This window comes from Astyanax mexicanus, chromosome 5 (assembly GCF_023375975.1).
Source record: "Astyanax mexicanus isolate ESR-SI-001 chromosome 5, AstMex3_surface, whole genome shotgun sequence".
Classification (NCBI taxonomy): Eukaryota; Metazoa; Chordata; class Actinopteri; order Characiformes; family Acestrorhamphidae; genus Astyanax; species Astyanax mexicanus.
This window is the reverse complement of record NC_064412.1, coordinates 55,527,565-55,546,092: the sequence shown is the minus strand read 5'-3', so window position 1 is coordinate 55,546,092 and position 18,528 is coordinate 55,527,565. Positions and strand designations below refer to the sequence as shown.

The following is an 18,528-nucleotide window of genomic DNA, read 5'->3' as shown; positions in this document are numbered from 1 at the left end:
GAGCCCAGTTCCACGGCTCACAGCTATCTCACAGCTTAGCTTTTTTAAAGCGCAGTTCTTGGGAAAGTGTCGGTAAAACAGTTTCAGAGGACAAAGTAGAGAATTATATTCCAAAAACAAACAGTAAACCTTCTCGTGGTGGAGCTTTGATACATGTTGTTTCCAGATTCTTACCAACAGATGGAGATCTAACCTATAACTGCTCTCGGAAATAGGCCTACGAATGTTCAGTCTCGCATAGTTCCCACGTTCCCCACTGCCAGGCCTCTTATCTCTCTGATCTGACTACTCGTTTCTCTTATCGGAACATTCATTTCTCCAATATCCGCTTCGGCACAGATATTTCAGGCCCTTCCAATAACATGCAGCAGTAATGTACTCACCTACTGACCTCCTACGCCCTAGCCATCTGCCTGAAATCAGTCTTGCGGAGTGATGTGTGTGTATGTGCGTCACTGTGTTGTGGTGACATGGATGGCTAAGGTGGACACAAAAGGCTATTGGTCAGTTGTTGAAAAGGTCTGAGGACAGAGCCCTCCCTGTTGTATATAAAGGAAAGCTGAGGGAGACCCAGCTCTCAGACAAAACTTCAACTTCAACTTCAACTTCCACTCCAAATACCCTATTTAGAAAAAGAAGAGCATCTTGCATCTTGGAAATATTGACTACTTACATGACTACTACAGGTTTCCCTATTTAGGATTAACTGGGAATTATCACATCATTACCACACCTTCACGTGACAATTCCAATTCAACTCAACGTTCACAGCATTGAAGGACAATGGCGAACATGGCCACAGAGATTGTTGCCTTTCTTCTCTCCATATCAGGCTGGATCCTAATCTCCTCCACTCTGCCCACTGACTACTGGAAAGTATCATCTGTAGATGGAACTGTCATAACTACAGCCACCTTTTGGTCCAATCTCTGGAAAACATGCGTTACAGATTCCACTGGAGTCTCCAACTGCAAGGACTTCCCCTCCATGCTGGCTTTAGATGGTTGGTTACCTGCACATGCACACGCTGCCAGAGTAAATGCATGATTTATAGTGCATGCCTTGCCTTATAGTAAGTAACACAGGCTGAATAAGATTAGTATTACCTGTGTATTTGTGAGTATGTGTGTTTATGTATCTTATTGCAATTATTTAAATTAGAGTCAGACTCCTGTCTCTTCCTCTCTGTAGGGGTGGATAGCTGTGGCTGTCAGTGAAAAAAAAAGCAAGGTATCAAATACTGTAGCTCTAATGTAGTTTTGGCTTGATCCATGTGTATTGCCATGATACACATTAGCCAGGGCTGTTAGCCCTCTGTATCATTTAGGCTTACACATGATTTGAGAAGATGAAAGAGGTTTTAACTGTCAGTAGGTGTTGATAAAGGAAGAAGATGTTCAAAGCTTCTCAAGTATGAATGAATGCCATGTGAGCATTTGTTCCTTAGCTCTGAATTACTGGGTCAAGTATATAAACACTGATGTGTTATTCGCACAAATAACATGGCGGGGCCATGAATACTAATTCACGGGTTGACGTAGACATGGTGCTTTTCCTGATCGACTCGTTTTTCTGAATATTTTCTTCTACTAGTTACTGCAGACAATGGAGGCTGAGGAAGAGTTTCATCATGTGCAGCATCATAAACAACACAGAGAGACCTGCTGTATTTCACAAAGAAGAGGCTGTGTGTAATACAAAGTTATTAAGATGCTTTAACTTTAGAGAGGCTTAGCTACTGGCGTCTTTGTGAAATGAAACAGAAGAACAGAAGAAATCAGAAGGGCTAAATGATAAATGATTGTATATTTAGTATTTTAAACAGTTTATTATGTTCATTAATTATTGTTCCTCTCATGTTTCTTGTTTATTCCTGTAGCTTATATCCAGGTTTGCCGAGGGCTGATGATTTCAGCAGTGTGTCTGGGATTCTTCGGGGCGATTCTGTCCTTGGTTGGGATGAAATGTACAAAAATTGGTGGCTCTGATACAACAAAAGCCAGGATAACCTGCCTGTCTGGACTGAATTTTATTCTCAGTGGTGAATATTACATTTTTCTAGTTTTCCTTTTATTCCTCTACTCATAAAAAATCAGTTTAATTCAGCATAATGGGCAAACTCATTTACACATTTTAGGCAACAGCTGGACTTTTTTTAACAAGTAGACATATAAAATACTAGAGACCCAGAATTGAGTAAAAGTATAAGTACTTTATCAAAAGTAGAATACTCCATCTACTATCGAAAGTAGAATACTCCATAATACTCCAGTAGATACAGATACAGCATTTTAGTACCTAAGTACAGTAGTAAAGTAATAATAATACTCCTGTAGATACAGATACAGCATTTTAGTACCTAAGTACAGTAGTGAAGTAAAAACAATACTAATACCCTGTTTACATGACTACTTGAACCAGCAGATAATTGCAGTAATATGATGCATCTACTTACTATTTACAATTGCATAATAATTAGATAATAAGATAATAAGATAAAAATTGGATTTTGTCAATAATCCAATCAACACATTTACATGCAGTTGGGTAATCAGATAATGAGAAAACTCCATGTCAGGCAATAAATAATAAGGAGCCTTAGACAGGGCTACTTAACACTTCTTTCCCCTGTGTGTGTTCTGTAGTGTGATGTGTGTGTTCTGTTGTGTGATGTGTGTGTTCTGTAGTGTGATGTGAGTGTTGTGTTGTGTGTTGTTGTCAAGGTATAAGAAATTCAGCTTCTCTGTATCTCTCTGCAGGTATCTGTTCCCTGACAACATGCTCATTATATGCACACAGAATCACCTCTGAGTTTTTTGACCCATTATTTGTGGCACAAAAGTAAGTGATTTTAAAACAACAGCCAAGAAGTTGTACTGTTACTATCAGCAACCATAAGATGCCTAATTCTCAGTATTCCCTAATTCCTTTTATTCATGTTTATCCAGGTTTGAGTTGGGGGCTGCGCTCTTTATCGGCTGGGCAGGAGCCGTACTCTGCATCCTGGGGGGCTTCATTTTCTGCTTCTCAATGACTGAGGGCTTCAGCATAAGGTAATATTATGGTATTATGGGGTTCATGTAATAAAACTAGTGGTGCCACTTGATTAAAAAATGTAATCAGATTAATCTCATAAAAAAATATTCTGTTATTAACTGTGATTAATCACACTCGTAAGTTTTTATAATGGATATTTAAATATAAATATCGGAACTGAGTGTGGTATAATTAAATATAAATAAAAGAATGTATGTAAGAAATGTAAAATGCAATTATATTTATATTAGTGGTGTCAATTAAACCAACAAGAATATACTTGCATGTTTGAGGGGAGATAAAACCAACGGTTCACATTTGAGTAAAATGCATGATAAATTGGATAGAGGAAACTTTTTTTTACTTATTAATTATTTTTACTAGTTTTTAAATTAAAACTTAACTTGCTAAGTAAAAAATCTCAAGAAGTGTTTTGTATTGCACACATGCTCCGATGGGGGGATGACCATTTAAATGGCCTGGGGGAAATATGTAACAGCCACTATTCAGTATTGTGTACACTGTTCCTTTAAGAGCTACTTAGCTAAATTAATCTCTCCTCTTCCCTTTTTTTAAAGGGAATACTCTTATAACGGAGCCACTTCCTTCATATCAACTCGAAACAAAAACACCAAGAGTCCAGAAAGTCCTCACAGAGATGGAGCGGATCAGAGCTACTCTCACAGACAGTTTGGAAGGAATGCCTACGTGTGATAAACTTCCTACAGGAAATCACATTAAAACCAAAGACTCTGACAATCATACAGTAGCAGTAAGAGACATTTGCCTGAACAAAACATATAAAGAAAATACAGTAATCAGATAAAAATATGATGAAGCAATTTTAAAAGCGTCACTAAACAAGATTATAGAAACCCCATCTCAACAAACAACAACACTGGAACCTTTTTTACCTGTTAGATCAGCTTTTAATTCTCACCAATGAACTTTTTTTTTACTGATCGTCTAATAATGCTAATTATAGTGTTTTTATATAGCGTTTTTCCACCTAATTTTGAACCGGCTCCACCAAAAAAAGTTTGTTTCGGAACCAGGAACATTTGTTTGCAGCGGGAACCAAAGAATACTAGGTACTTCGAACTGTGACTACATCTGGTGGCGTGTCTGTTGGTACAGGAGCACCGCCGCTGTGCCGCACCCTCTGTAGATGGTTATTCTTATGAGCCTGAAAGAAAAAGGTTCAAAAAACAGCATTCTTCTGATGGAAAAACACTAATATTAATTTAGTGCTGTGAGAATTTTTGTGTTTTTGCTGTACAGTATTTCTTTATATTGAGCTCACACGAGTTTATCAGTCACTACTAGTGTTAGTGAGTAAACAATGTTAGCTGCAGTTAATCAGTATTACATATACAGTGGCAGAAAAGTTCAGATTAAAAACAGCCAAAAGAGGAAAATATGTGCAGAATTCATTTCTTGTAAACATAAAAAAAGACCAAAGCAAAGATTTTATCAGTCCGTTATGGTTAGTATCTGGTAACACCCATTTTACATTTTCATTAAGTGTCACAGCTTATAATGCTTTTTGTAGCCACTTAAAGCTTTTTTTGTCTTGTTTAGACACTTTCTGCCCAAAATGCTTCTAGTTCTGTGAGAATTATGGGCCATCTTGCGTGCACTGCTCTTCTGAGAGAGCAGAATTTCAGTGATATTTATTTAATCCATTTTCTGTAAAGCAGTGAAATGTTCATAAACAAACTCACATGTACAAATGATGTAAAAATGTTTTATTTTTGTATTATATTTTTGTCATGTATCATGTATTCTTTTACACAGATAGTATTTTTTGCAATATTTTGCAGTGTTAAATTAAGCAAATAAAGTGTTTTAATTTTTGATTTAAATATAATCTTTGTTTGATTGTGTTGTATTAAGTTGATAAAGATTAAACTGGTTAATACCAGGGATTGTCTCTGCAGTAGATGATAGGACTCTGGGGAGAATTAAGTACCTGAACTGGTGAGGGATATTTTAGATCCTGCTGCTCTGATCCACCAGCTGTGGAACATGCTGTCCAGATTCGGAAATGGGAACGGAAGTCACTTATTCCTCCCTGGCGTCTTTCTCCACCTTCTGATCAATGGAAACTCTAGACTTTGACCTCTGTACCTCAGACGCTTCTGGGAGATCTTCTGGGCTGGCAGTGGTGGTTCAGACCAGGTGTCTTCTGCCAGGTGCTTCCGTAAACAGGTATTGGGTAACTCCATGATAATATAAATGTGCTGTGGTATTTACTTACATAATCCTTTTATATAAGATTTAAAACAGCAAATTGTACAAAATAACAGACTGAAATGTCAAATCAGGAAAGTAATAACATCATATTTTTTATGTTACAAAAATAGACATACAGCTCTGGACATTGTTGTTTTATTCACTAAACTACAGACAACATTTCTCCCAAATTCCAAATATTTATAAATTGTCATTTAGAGCATTTATTTGCAGAAAATGAGAAATGGCTGAAATAACAAAAAAGATGCAGAGCTTTCAGACCTCAAATAATGCAAAGAAAACAAGTTCATATTCATAAAGTTTTAAGAGTTCAGAAATCAATATTTGGTGGAATAACCCTGGATTTTAATCACAGTTAATCATGTTCTCCTCCACCAGTCTTACACACTGCTTTTGGATAACTTTATGCTGCTTTACTCCTGGTGCAAAAATTCAAGCAGTTCAGTTTGGTGGTTTGATGGTTTGTGATCATCCATCTTTCTCTTGATTATATTCCAGAGTTTTTCAATTTGGTAAAATCAAAGAAACTCATCATTTTTAAGTGGTCTCTTATTTTTTCCAGAGTATATATATGTTGCTGTGCTTTGCATTAGATTGAATAATTGAATAAAAAATAATTTTTTGACCACTAGATGTCGCCTAAACACCACATTTACAGATAATACCTCAATAATATCTACCTCAGTCTTAAAAAAAATATTTAAAAAAATATATTGTACATTTCATGTATATTTCATGTATTTATATCTATATTTATATGTACTGCACACTTGGCTCACTTTGTATTAGAGAGCAGCATAAAAATATGTTGCAGCTTGAGTGTTCTGTTTATAACGTGTGCTTCATATTTGATTTAATTCTGTTTAATTAATAGTGTGTTCATACTGTTCATACTGTAAAAAAAATTGATTGAATATTATGCAAATATAATAATATTTTAAAAGTAGAAACTGCAATGTGGCGAACATTGACATGCCAAAAGTCATGGGATAGCAGTTAGTAAACTGTTGTTGAAGTTTTACCTCAGGGGACAGATTAATTCCCTTACATATATAAGTTGTGAGGTGTTATCTTGTTAGTGGAGTTGGACTCTAGTCAGTCTGTTCATGGCAAGGGGGCATGAGTTATTTGGACAAGGCATGATAGTGGGTGTATAAAATGTATTATTAAACAGCAGCATACAAGAAAGTGTTTTTTACATTTAGAATAAATTAATTAATTTTAATTAATCTTATCAGTACTATAAATGTACAGAATTATACAGAAGAAACTGCTGAATAACTGAAAAGTTATTTCAGTAAAGTTCATAAAATACCTGAAGCTATATGTAAGATTTAGATAAACTATGCCCCCCTTAACCATGAGAAGGAAACATCAGAGCACTAATAAATTATTATATATAGACTCCACTCACTCACACACACACACACACACACACACACCAAACGCCAAACTCCTTGTGTTAATTAATTCTGTCTTCACACACATAAAAAAACAAAGCCCTTATTTTAAGGCAAAATTATTACTTAATTATTACTTTAATATTCTTTCCAAGCCTAAGGCAATATTTGGAGTAAATGAAAGCCCAGCTGTTCAAAATTCCTCTCATCCGTCACCCATTCAGTGACTTTTTTTAAACTCGTGAGCAAAGCCAAAAAGCCAGATATGGACAAAAATATATTTTTACAAACATATTATAATATTTCTATTATACTGTCCTCTTATAGAGTCATTATTCAAATAATTTCACACTGTGTGAAATGTAAATAAAAAAACAGATTTCAGAATGATTTGTAAATCTCATAAAAACATATTTTATTTATAATAGAACATACAACACATATCTGAAGATAAAAGTGAGACATTTTACCATAAACTAGTATATAATTAGATGTATGAGGGGAGATAAAGCCAACATGGGGCGCTGGAATAAAAATGCATGATAAATTGGATAGAGGAAAAGTTTTTTACTTTATTACAAACAGTCTCAGAATTAGATCTTAATTTGCTGATTATGAAAGGGTGTTTTCACACATGTAGTTGGTTTCTATAATCCGGATCAGTTCAGTTCTGTTTTTTTCTGATTTTCTACTCAATTTACACGGCCAATTACCCAACCCACTCATTAGGACTCCCCCAAAGCTAGTATAGTAATGCCCCAACATCACAATAGCATAGCAAAGTCTCTTTTTGAACTGCTGCTGATGCAACATTGCTGAGTAGCATCACAGCGCTAACGCTTGGAGGAAAGTGCAGCGACTTGGTTCTGATACATCAGCTCACAGACGCAGCCTTGTGCTGATCCACATCACCCTAGGAATGATAAGAGGAAAGAGCGCCATCTACTGTACCCAGAGAGAGCAAGAGCAACTGTGCTCTCTCAGGGCTCTGGCAGCTTATAGCAAGCTGCATGACCAGGATTCGAACCGATTCCTATGCTATTCTATTCTATCAGCTAAATAAAGGTGCTGCTTTTGACAGAAGATGTTTTGTTTATAAACACTGAAAATGTGTCAGTAAAGCAGAAATATGAGATTTATGTTGATCAGCAGTTTTAGAGCCGCATGTTTCTTATCAGCGTGACTCTGGGAATGAATCCTGAGACTTGCTCACACTGATAATAAAGAGGACACGTTTCTTCTCGTCGTTCCAGTTCTGCTTTATGCTGGTTTGCAGAATGATCTGACTAAGGACTAAAACAGGATCTCAGAGCAGAGGGGTGCAGACCAATCAAATAATCCCAAATAAATTACTAAAAAGGGAGGAAAAGGGAAATATTAAGAGAGAAGGAGAGTGTGAGTAATCTCCCAGGAGAGAGGGTGAACATGCACATCCGTGTGCAGCAGATTTGGGGTTTCCTTCAGACGGTTCTGGGCTGGATCTTCATTGTCTGCTCTTTAGCCATGGAGGGGTGGAAGGTGGCAGCTACTGGTGGTCAGGGTGGCAGCGCTGTGGTAATAGTGGCCTGGCACTGGTCCAATCTGTGGAGGGCCTGTTCTACGGATGCTAATGGTGTCTCCAACTGCTACGACTTTCCAGTGCTCTGGTCTGTGGAGCGTAAGTAGTTGTATTACCTCAAAATATCAGTTCTGGAAAAAATGAAGAGAGCACTTCAGTTTCTGAATCAGTTTCTCTGATTTTGCTATTTATAGGTGTATGTTTTATTAAAATGAACATTGTTGTTTTATTCTATAAACTACAGACAACATTTCTCCCAAATTCTAAATTAAAGTATTGTCATTTAGAGCATTTACTTGCAGAAAATGAGAAATGGCAGAAATAACAGAAAAGATGCAGAAAAACATTTTCAGACCTCAAATAATGCAAAGAAAACAAGTTCATATTCATAGAAATTTAAGAGTTCAGAAATCAATATTTGGTGGAATAACCCTGGTTGTTTTTTAACCACATTTTTTTCATGCATCTTTGCATCATGTTCTCCTCCTCCACCAGTCTTACACACTGCTTTTGGATAACTTTATGCTGCTTTACTCCTGGTGCAAAAATTTAAGCAGTTCAGTTTGGTGGTTTGATGGCTTGTGATCATCCATCTTCCTCTTGATTATATTCCAGAGGTTTTCAATTAGGTAAAATCAAAGAAACTCATAATTTTTAAGTGCTCTCTCTCTCTCTATATATATATATATATATATATATATATATAGGCATACATATGTATAATGAATAACACACATGGTAGTATGCATAAAACCAAAAGTGTTTAACAAACCAGAATATGTTTAAAACATTTAGATTATTAATCTTTTTGTTCTCAAAGTCAGTTTCAAAAATGTGATCTATCTTTTAGACTTCTTCTGAATTTTCCACTGTATTGTACATTTTTTTTGCAGTGTAAGACAGAGGTCTTTGTTATAGTAACACAAGTGTAAAGTGTAATTATTCTATATGTGCAGGGTATATTCAGATTGTGAGGGCTCTGTTAATGACTGGGATGGCCGTTGGTGTGCTGGGGTTTATTCTCAGCATGGTGGGAATGGAGTGCACTTATATTGGAGGAAAAGAGAAGGAGAAGAACAGATCCATCTTCATCGGAGGCCTCTGTCACTGCAGCAGTGGTAGTAATATCAGTTTATATATAATACATTAGTCTTCTTTTATATTTCTTGATTGAATTTGTTGCTTCTCTTTTTAAAGGTTTGTTGGCTGCAGCAGGTTATGGAGTTTATGCCTGGCATGTTTCTGCAGAATACTTCAGCTTTGACCTACAGTACGTAATGTTTAAAATATATGTTTTATTATACATCATTTTTAGTTATTTTTAGTTATTTTACTAATTTCACGAATTATTTAAATCGCCTAACAACAACTAATTTTTGTATATATGTACACAAATGTATATATTAATCACATACATCACTTTTTGCAAAAAAAAAAGGCAATTATTAACCTATGTATTTAAAATATTTTGATTAAAGGTTTACTTAGTAAATTCAAGTAAAATAAAAAATAAGTTTTTTTGAAGTTTTTATGGTTTTAATGCCATTTTTAGTTTTATGATTTTGATGCTAGCTGTTGTCTATGCTGAATTTGTGTGAGTGTATTGATTTATTTATGTGTGTGTATTGATGTTGTTCCTCAGTTTCTTATTTTAAAATAGTGCCTAATTTAATAAAATAATAATGTCATTAACGTATGATTTTTAGGTATGATCTGGGAACACCGTTGTTTCTCGGATGGGCTGGATGTTTATTTCAGATCTGTGGAGGAATTTTCTACCTGCTTTCTGTTCAGAAGGTCTGGTCTGAGGAAAACAGCAGGTGAGATTAAAGCGTCTCAAACTTAAAAGTAGTTTTCAAGAATTTTCTATATTTCTAAATAATTTTGAGTTATAACTAAATCCAACTTTACATGTCCTAAAAATAGATAAGGTAAAAAAAAAATTCGACATAAATATTAGATTGGGTCTTTATGGAGAAAAATGATCAAATGTTGTTTTGCATTGTATTGTATTGCAGACAATCATACTTACACCCACACCTGTACACACATACACCTATATGTATACATACTAGGGCAATTTAAAGTATATAATTTACGTAATCTCCAATGTTTTTTGGAATAATGAAGGAAATCAAGACAGTCCCCAGAGGAAACCCATGTGGTCATAGGGAGAACATGAAAACTTAATTCAGAATGTAGTGAATAGGACACAGTTTGGGACACAGCTCAGGCAATTCTTCAGTACACACATTTAAGCTTTAAATTGCATTCCTGAGCTAAAACAGTAACAGTAACATAAATAGTGCAGCACAGTACTACAGTACAGTACAGAGAGACAGTGTGATTTATTTTATTTTAATGCTTTATTACTCCTGTCTCTGCAGCGCTCTGTATCTGATGGTTTCTGATGAGGAAGGAAAGCTTCTGAACTCCACCCCCATCATCTCTGATCTTTCCATTAAATCTAAAGTCTCCACACTGTCTGAACTGTCCTTACTGACGTCTTCCACCGTGTCCAAAATCTCACCCAGAGCTCAGCAACCTTCCAGCGTCTGACAGATTCCATCTGTGAGAATTTATTGATTATTCATGCTTTGGAGGAAAGATCCAAGAAATGTATCCCAGAAATATTACTTACAGCAGTCTTGAAATGTATTGTACCTTATTGCACTTTGCTATGTAATGTTATGTAATGTAATGTAATGTAATGTAATGTAATGTGATGTGATGTGATGTATTGTAATGTGATGTAATGTAACGTATTGTCATTAAACAGATGAAACCAAGCCCTCACATACATTTAAGAAATAAATGTTGGGATGTATATCAAATGGATCATATAACCTATTCAGTTTCCTTACTTTCTGTTTTTAAATGTATTTTAATACCATTTATTTAGAGTTATGACTTATTTTAAACTAGATCCTTTTTGTTGTTTTTGCTTTTTTATAAATTATGTAAAATACTGGGAAAAAAATTGTTTATATATGAAACTAATTAAGAAAAAATCCCCCAAAATCCTGTTTAAATGCTTAAAATAGTTAAAGAATGAAAAAAAAAATCATTATTTAATAATAGACAATAAATGACTGCAAACTGTACTTACTTTTGTTGTAAAATGTTATTTAATAGCAGATGTTAATGGTTTATTTTTTTTGGTATATTAGTATATTACCTGTGATCCTAATTGAGTGATCTACACTAAAAGAAGCACTAAATGCTACTTAAATGCATAGTGTATATACACAAACTTTAATAAGATCTCAGTGGTTATAATTAGATGACTATGGAAAATGTTGTGCGGGGAAACATTAAAGCCAGTAATCCAGCAATGTATAGTAGGACTGGAAATCACAGGGATTCTCTTGATTCTCAATACAATATTATCAGGATATGTTGCCAATAATGATGATATCATGATACTGTGATTCTGTGATACTCAATATATCACAAGAGCCCAGATGTCTTTTCAGTCATTAATGCACTTAGTATCACAGGATTCTGTGTATAAATTAAATTGTTTAGAAACTTAAAATAATAATAATAATGTTTGTTATTGTTTTAATGTATAGAGAAATAAGTTGTGTTCCCTGGAACAGATTCACTAAATGGCAAAAAGTTAGAAAGAAATGTATTATTTAAAATAAAAGAGACCGCCCAAGTTGCATGCATTGGCCATGTGGCTCACACATTGATCTCACATTTCCACACTTGCTTTAACATGTTTCAATAAAAAATACCAAACAAAAAAAAAACTAAAATCTAAGAATCATTATTAGTGTGTGTAATTATGCGGTGTAACTTTAGCGGCCTCTTGTGGTCATGCTGTGGTCACTACATCATCATGTGTGTTGTGTAGAAAACTGCTGAGCATGCTATTGTGTTAGACTGTACACCTGTATAATGTACATGATAGTGTTCATGTTAGGTTTCTTAGAGATTTTAGTAGCATTTTGTATTAATTTTAATGAAATCACCTCAACACACCTCACACAATTTCCTGAACTCACGACCTGAATCAGAAAAGTTAGGGCAGAGTGCAAAATACAAATTAAATAAATCGCAGTGTTTCTTACATTAACTTTTACCTTTTTTTTCCCAACTTTCTTTTGTTTGTTCAGATATACAGCAGTGGTATGAAAAAGTGTGGGCACCCCTGATCATTTTCATAATTTTTCTTTATAAATCATTGGTTGTTCAGATTATCAATTAGAAAATCAACAGTTGAACACAGTGATACTTGAGAAGTGAAATTAAGTTTATATGATTTACAGAAATGATTTAATTAATATTACTGTGTGTTCATCTGCTATATCATATATATTTAACTGAAATTTCTGATCTGAACATGCAGTGAAACATCCAAGGGAAATCCTGAAAATTATCAGGGGTGCCCAAACTTTTTCATACCACTGTATCTGTATTATGTTTTTCTAATACTTCCTCTTTTACTTCACAGTATATTTTAGATGAGTTTATTATTTTTTCTCTGATACGTTTTTTTGTATTGTTACTCGTTACAATTTTAAAAACGTTAGGAAAAATGTCAGGAATTATAAAAAAAATTACTCTAGTATATATATTTTTACTTAAGTATTTTGTCAATTAAAAAATAATAATACCATGGCACATTTCTCGTACAGATTTCAGTCTGAGGACAGGGAAACAGTAGTGGGTACTCTGCTTGTTTGCATTAAGTTTGCATTGTGATTAATGCAGATAAGGATCTTCAGCATGTGCTGGTTTCAGTTAAAGAGCTGAGGCTCTGGGAAAGGAGAAGATCATCTTTAGAGCATCTTTAGACTGTTTTTAGTCAAACCGTCAGCCCTTATGAAAGCTGTGCTATAGGGGTAACGTCTTTCGCACAGTAAACAAGTCTCTGTGTTAAATGGTAATTAGAGAAACTGCCCTCATTGGGATGTTGAGCTCAGATATGGTAACTTTACCGCTCAGAGAGGAGAAACTGCTGACTGAGCAAAACCACAGAGCAGCAGCTCCTCCAGGCCTGAGAATAAGGAGAGAGAGAGGAGAGAGAGAGGAGAGAGAGAGGAGAGAGAGAGGAGAGAGAGAGGAGGAGAGACTGTCCTCTGGGTTTGGATACATGTGAATATTTTTTTATATTCTTTTTAATTTTATTATCTGCACTACAAAAGGTGGAATTATGAATCGGACAGAAATAATGTATATGGAGATCGGCTGCTTCCTCTGCTGTTTTTGTGGCTGGGTACTGAACTGCTCCACTCTCCCCACTGAGTACTGGAACTTTTCAGAAGTGGGAGACGCTGTCGTGACCACAGTTAATTATTTCTCTAACCTGTGGATGGACTGTGTTTCTGACACCACTGGAGTTTCTGACTGCAAGTATTACCCCTCCATGATGGCACTGCCAGGTAACAACAGCTCTATTCTTCATTCTAGACTTTACGCACTCATTCACTTTACCAGCCTTAAGCTATATACCATATACCATATTTGCACTACTGTTATATACTATTTATACTGTCATATCATCTCAATCACCATCACTATTGCACTATTGTCTTCCATCTACGTATGTTTATTGTGTCTTCTTGTATTGTACATTTAGTGTCTCCCACTCTTTTATATTATATATCTATTTTTTATTTATTTTTTTAACTCATATTTATATATCTATTTCTCCCCCACACTACTGCACCTTGTTTTTGTCTCATGTATGTCTATTTGTGTCCCTGCTGTATTGTACACATAGTGTCTCCCATTCTCTTTTATTATATCTATTATCTGTACTTTTGGGAAGGAGAGTAATTTCAATTCTCTGTATGTCCTGTACATATGCAGTATTGACAATAAAACTACTTGACTTGACTTGACTAGACCCTTGTGAAAAAAAAAGTATATTTAAATTATGCTGAAGTAGGGCTGTACTTATCTTATGTTATTTTGGAACCATTAATTTGATATTAATTACCTTTACTAAACTAACTGAAGTAACATTTTTAACACATAAAAGCTCATCACAGTTTGTTAAATTAAGGTTTTGCTAGTAAATTTCCCTAAAGTACAGTTATATTGCAGAAATATATGCCTAGAACACATTTAGTAAACGTATAGTTTTATCATAAATAGTTTTATAAAATAATACTAAGTATGTATACATTTTTAGTACATCACCAACACAAAATTAGCACAGCCAAATAAAGTATATTGTTTTACAGATTAAGCAGGTAAAATATAAGTATAAGTAGAATAAGTATACTTTAATTATTCCACATATACAGCTCTGGACAAAAAACAAGCTGAACTGCTTGGACTTTTGCACCAGAAGTGGCATAAAGTTATCCAAAAGCAGTGTGTAAGACTGGTGGAGGAGAACATGACGCCAAGATGCATAAAAAAACAGCTTGATTAAAAACCAGGGTTATTCCACCGAATATTGATTTCTGAACTTTTAAAACTTTATGAATATGAACTTTTTTTCTTTGCATTATTTGAGGTCTGAAAGCTCTGCATCTTTTTTATTTCAGCCATTTCTCATTTTCTGCTAATAAATGCTCTAAATGAGAATATTTTAAGGTAATATCTCTATAACTGCTTAGTTTTGTGTTGTTGATGAATCTCTACACTGTCTCTGCAGTTTTCCTGCACGTGTGCCGTGCTCTGACTATAGTCTCAGTAATCCTGGGGTTCTGGGGGGCTGTGTTGACCCTGATTGGAATGAAATGCACTAAGATTGGGGGCTCTGAACTCGCCAACGCCAGGGTGATGTTTGCAGCAGCCCTTACCTACCTAGCATCAGGTGAGATGCCTTAAAATCTAATTCTTGTTAATTGTAAAATAAAATACTGCAGAAATATACTGATGTGATGCTTTTGTGCCGCAGGGTTCAGTGGTATGGTGGTGTATTCCTGGTGGGGGCATAAAACACGAGCTCAATATGTGGATCAAAACTACAAACCGCAGAAGTAAGCAATCCATTATTTCTGATTATATTAGGTATGTCCTGATCATAATCATAAGTTCTGAGTCTCTTATTCATAAAATGTCAAGGAAAAGTAAAAAAACGAAACGTATGTGAACTCTTTGGAATTTAATGGTTTTCCGCATAATTTCCGATCGAAATTACTCCAAAAGGGCATGAACAGTTCATCCAGGAGGTCACAAAAGAACCCAGAACAACATTTGCAGGTCTCACTTACCTCAGTTAAGGTCAGTTTTAATGATTCTGATCAATAATAATAAATAGACTGGCAGAGTCTTAATGGGAGAGTTCCATGATAAAAAAACACTCCTGACCAAAAAAAATCAGAAAGGCTTGTCTCAAATTTTCCAAAAAATATATTGATGATCTCCAGAACTTTGGATAAAAATTCTTTGGACTAAAGTGGAACGTTTTGGAAGGTCATGTTACATAAATTCAGAAAAAGAAATATCATACTGAACATAAAACATGGTGGTGGTAGTATGATGGTCTGGGGCTGCTGGATATATATTACTTGCTGTAATAGATGGAACCAGGAAGTCTGCTGTTTACCAGACAATCCTGCAGGAGAATATCCGACCATCTGTTTGGGATCTCGAGCTCAGGCGTACTTGGGTTCTGCAGCAGGACAATGATCCAATGCATTCTGAACTGCCCTCTAATGGAAGTATTGCTAACAGTACCACTTTAAAATAAGACTACCTTTATAAAGGGTTTATAAATGGTTTACAATTAGTTTATTAATGGGTACTAATTAGGTTGTAAATGACCTGTTGTTTGCCAAATAGTGAACCCACAGCCATCTATACTGTTGCCTTTCTATGTATGTGTTATAACTGATTATTAATGATTTTTAAGGCTTTTACAAGCTAATTAGTAACCATTAATACACTAATTGTAAACCATTTATAAACCCTTTATAAAGGTAGTCTTATTTTAAAGTGGTACCTTGCTAACTAACATTTATGCCAATGTTTAAAATGCACTGATGTTTATTGGCAGTGATGTTCACATCACTGTTTAGAAGTGGGTGTGTTTATTTTTGGAGTGCTAATAAAATGGACAGTCTTCCTGTTTGTCATGAAGTTTCTGCTGCCCATCACCTCCTCATCTCCTCTCCTTTTTTAAAAGCACTGCACATGGAGAGATGAGGGCTGAAGATTTTGTTCATTCTTCAGATTTGAAATAGGTGCAGCAGTGTTCATAGGCTGGGGAGGGTCGTCTCTGATCATCGCAGGAAGTGCTGTCATGTGTTACTTCTCTGGAAAAGAGGGACTTCGCTCCAGGTGAGACCTGCCATCCTGCAATACTCTACAGGCTTTAAATAGTAAATTGTCGCTGTCCAATTTTTTTAAACATAATTTTACACTGTGTAACATTTCTTTGATGACTGAACCAATAGAAATTCTCCAAAATGACCTTTAATACGTTTTAAGTCATTTTACATTTTTCCAGGAGTGTATATCTACATGTATTATTTTTGTTTATTTTAATAAAAAAGGTACCTATGTCAATCCCTCTGTGCACCCACCATAATTTGTTTCTTATTTATTTCTCCTATAATTTCAGATATAGTTGGTTACCACTAATTGCATGTTTGCATATGTATATAAAAATTAATAAAAAATAATTAACTGAAAATATTTTACATTTTTATGTAAATAAAATAATGCAACTTTACCATCCTCAGTTCAAACAGGAGTCAGACGCCGACAGAGTCTTACATCACAGCCACGTCCAGAGGTGGGTATTTAACGGCTCCAACCAGAACCATCTATATGAAGCCCGCCTCCTCCAGACACACCACCGTCATCCTGCCGTCCAGAGTCCAAACAAGCCTGGAGAACAAGAGACTGATACGACCACAAAGACCACAAACAGAAATGCACAGAACCCACAACAACCGGATAAACAGAACCTCAGCGCCTACGAACATGGACTCATACGTTTAACTGTGTTTAACTGCTGGAAGACTGAGATGCACAAAGACGGAGAGATATGAGATACGATGGACGAGTTTAACAATGTCACAAAAGCTTCTCGTCAGCGTTTTCCATGTTTATCCTGGACAGTTATGGATACAGATCACTGAATGCACCTTTCTGTAGTCAGAGTTTTAACCATATTTGGCACTCTGGGTCTCAATAAGCTTGATTTTCAATGGCAAAAATGTAATTGGTTCCAGATGGGGTTGCTGAGTGGTCCAGCAGTCTAAATAAAGTGCTGTCATGGTCATGTAGCTTGCCATCAGCTGCCAGAGCCCCGAGAGAGCACAATTGACCTTGCTCTATCTGGGTGTGTACAGTAGATGACGGTCTTTTCCCTCATTACTCCTAGGGTGATGTGGATCAGCACAAGACGTCTGTGAGCTGTTGTATTGGTTTCATGATCAACAGAAAAATGCCCATACGACAAAATGCATCAGCTTTGGAACATAGAACCACAGGTTTGTATTACAGGTCATTTTCTGGTTGGGGAAAGACTTTTAGACCTTTTTTAGTCCAAACATGGGAACATATCTGGATCAGTATGGCTCTGACTAGAAAATTATGCCACATAAAATAAGTGAGCGACACCATATAGCATGTATTATAACAGTCGTGAAAACTGTTAAAAACACTTTACTCTGTATCTCCAATTTACTACAGTTTGACTGTCCCTTCCAAAACAGCTGTGAAGTATTACAGTGATATGAAAAAGTTTTTTGATAAATATATCATATAACAGATGAACACAGTGATATTTGAGAAGTGAAATGAGGTTATAGGAAAGTTTTTACAGAGATTAACTTACTAAACAAAAAGTGCTAAAAATATTCAAATCAATAAACGACAAGGGTGTGCAAATTTATGCACCTTCCTAATTTAGTTTAAAGAATTATTGCACACTGTAAATCCTATAAACTTTATTCCACTACCCAAATATCACTGTGTTCATCTGCTAAATGATATATTTAACTGAAATGTCTGATCCCAACAAATAATGATTTATAAAGGAAAATCATGAAAATGATCAGGGGTGCCCAAATGTTTTCATACTACTGTATAAAACAACAAGACTGTCATTCTGTTGATGTGTTTTAACCTGTCATTTATTCCTCTGTAAATAAACTGCTCATTTTAAGAATGCTGATTTTGTATATTTATACATATTTCATCAAAACAAGGTTAAGGTTTCTTCTGTCAAAAGCACACTGTCAAAAAACCTAAAGAAATAAAGTTTGCCACACCGACAACAGTGTGGCAGAAGTCACCTAAGATTAAAATCTAACTTAATTCTCACGACACATGACTAAACATATACAGGTAATAATA

At 35.2% G+C, this 18,528-nt stretch overlaps 3 protein-coding genes across 3 annotated transcripts; all 3 read left to right on the top strand.

Annotated features, from left to right (window-relative positions):
- The first annotated feature begins 549 nt into the window (after nt 1-549).
- On the top strand, nt 550-4,780 carry cldn10a (claudin 10a). The gene is made up of 5 exons (XM_022675102.2): nt 550-1,003; nt 1,880-2,041; nt 2,760-2,841; nt 2,949-3,053; nt 3,615-4,780. Exons 1-5 carry the CDS (start codon nt 784-786, stop codon nt 3,748-3,750), a joined length of 705 nt encoding a protein of 234 aa, XP_022530823.2. The 5' UTR covers nt 550-783; the 3' UTR covers nt 3,751-4,780.
- A 3,337-nt stretch (nt 4,781-8,117) lies between these two features.
- On the top strand, nt 8,118-11,088 carry cldn10e (claudin 10e). The gene is made up of 5 exons (XM_007244199.4): nt 8,118-8,349; nt 9,207-9,368; nt 9,448-9,520; nt 9,957-10,070; nt 10,638-11,088. Exons 1-5 carry the CDS (start codon nt 8,118-8,120, stop codon nt 10,807-10,809), a joined length of 753 nt encoding a protein of 250 aa, XP_007244261.3. The 3' UTR covers nt 10,810-11,088.
- A 2,253-nt stretch (nt 11,089-13,341) lies between these two features.
- On the top strand, nt 13,342-18,340 carry cldn10d (claudin 10d). The gene is made up of 5 exons (XM_007244200.4): nt 13,342-13,643; nt 14,870-15,031; nt 15,116-15,197; nt 16,393-16,500; nt 16,905-18,340. The coding sequence occupies exons 1-5, from the start codon at nt 13,415-13,417 to the stop codon at nt 17,164-17,166; spliced, it is 843 nt and encodes a 280-aa protein (XP_007244262.3). The 5' UTR covers nt 13,342-13,414; the 3' UTR covers nt 17,167-18,340.
- The last annotated feature ends 188 nt before the right edge of the window (nt 18,341-18,528 follow it).

Coding starts and splice junctions, on each gene's coding strand:
- cldn10a (XM_022675102.2), top strand. CDS start 784: ATGGCGAACATGGCCACAGAGATTGTTGCCTTTCTTCTCTCCATATCA. Junction 1,004..1,879: donor CTCCATGCTGGCTTTAGATG/GTTGGTTACCTG, acceptor TTATTCCTGTAG/CTTATATCCAGGTTTGCCGA. Junction 2,042..2,759: donor ACTGAATTTTATTCTCAGTG/GTGAATATTACA, acceptor ATCTCTCTGCAG/GTATCTGTTCCCTGACAACA.
- cldn10e (XM_007244199.4), top strand. CDS start 8,118: ATGCACATCCGTGTGCAGCAGATTTGGGGTTTCCTTCAGACGGTTCTG. Junction 9,369..9,447: donor CCTCTGTCACTGCAGCAGTG/GTAGTAATATCA, acceptor CTCTTTTTAAAG/GTTTGTTGGCTGCAGCAGGT. Junction 9,521..9,956: donor TACTTCAGCTTTGACCTACA/GTACGTAATGTT, acceptor TATGATTTTTAG/GTATGATCTGGGAACACCGT.
- cldn10d (XM_007244200.4), top strand. CDS start 13,415: ATGAATCGGACAGAAATAATGTATATGGAGATCGGCTGCTTCCTCTGC. Junction 15,198..16,392: donor CAAAACTACAAACCGCAGAA/GTAAGCAATCCA, acceptor TTCATTCTTCAG/ATTTGAAATAGGTGCAGCAG. Junction 16,501..16,904: donor AAAGAGGGACTTCGCTCCAG/GTGAGACCTGCC, acceptor TACCATCCTCAG/TTCAAACAGGAGTCAGACGC.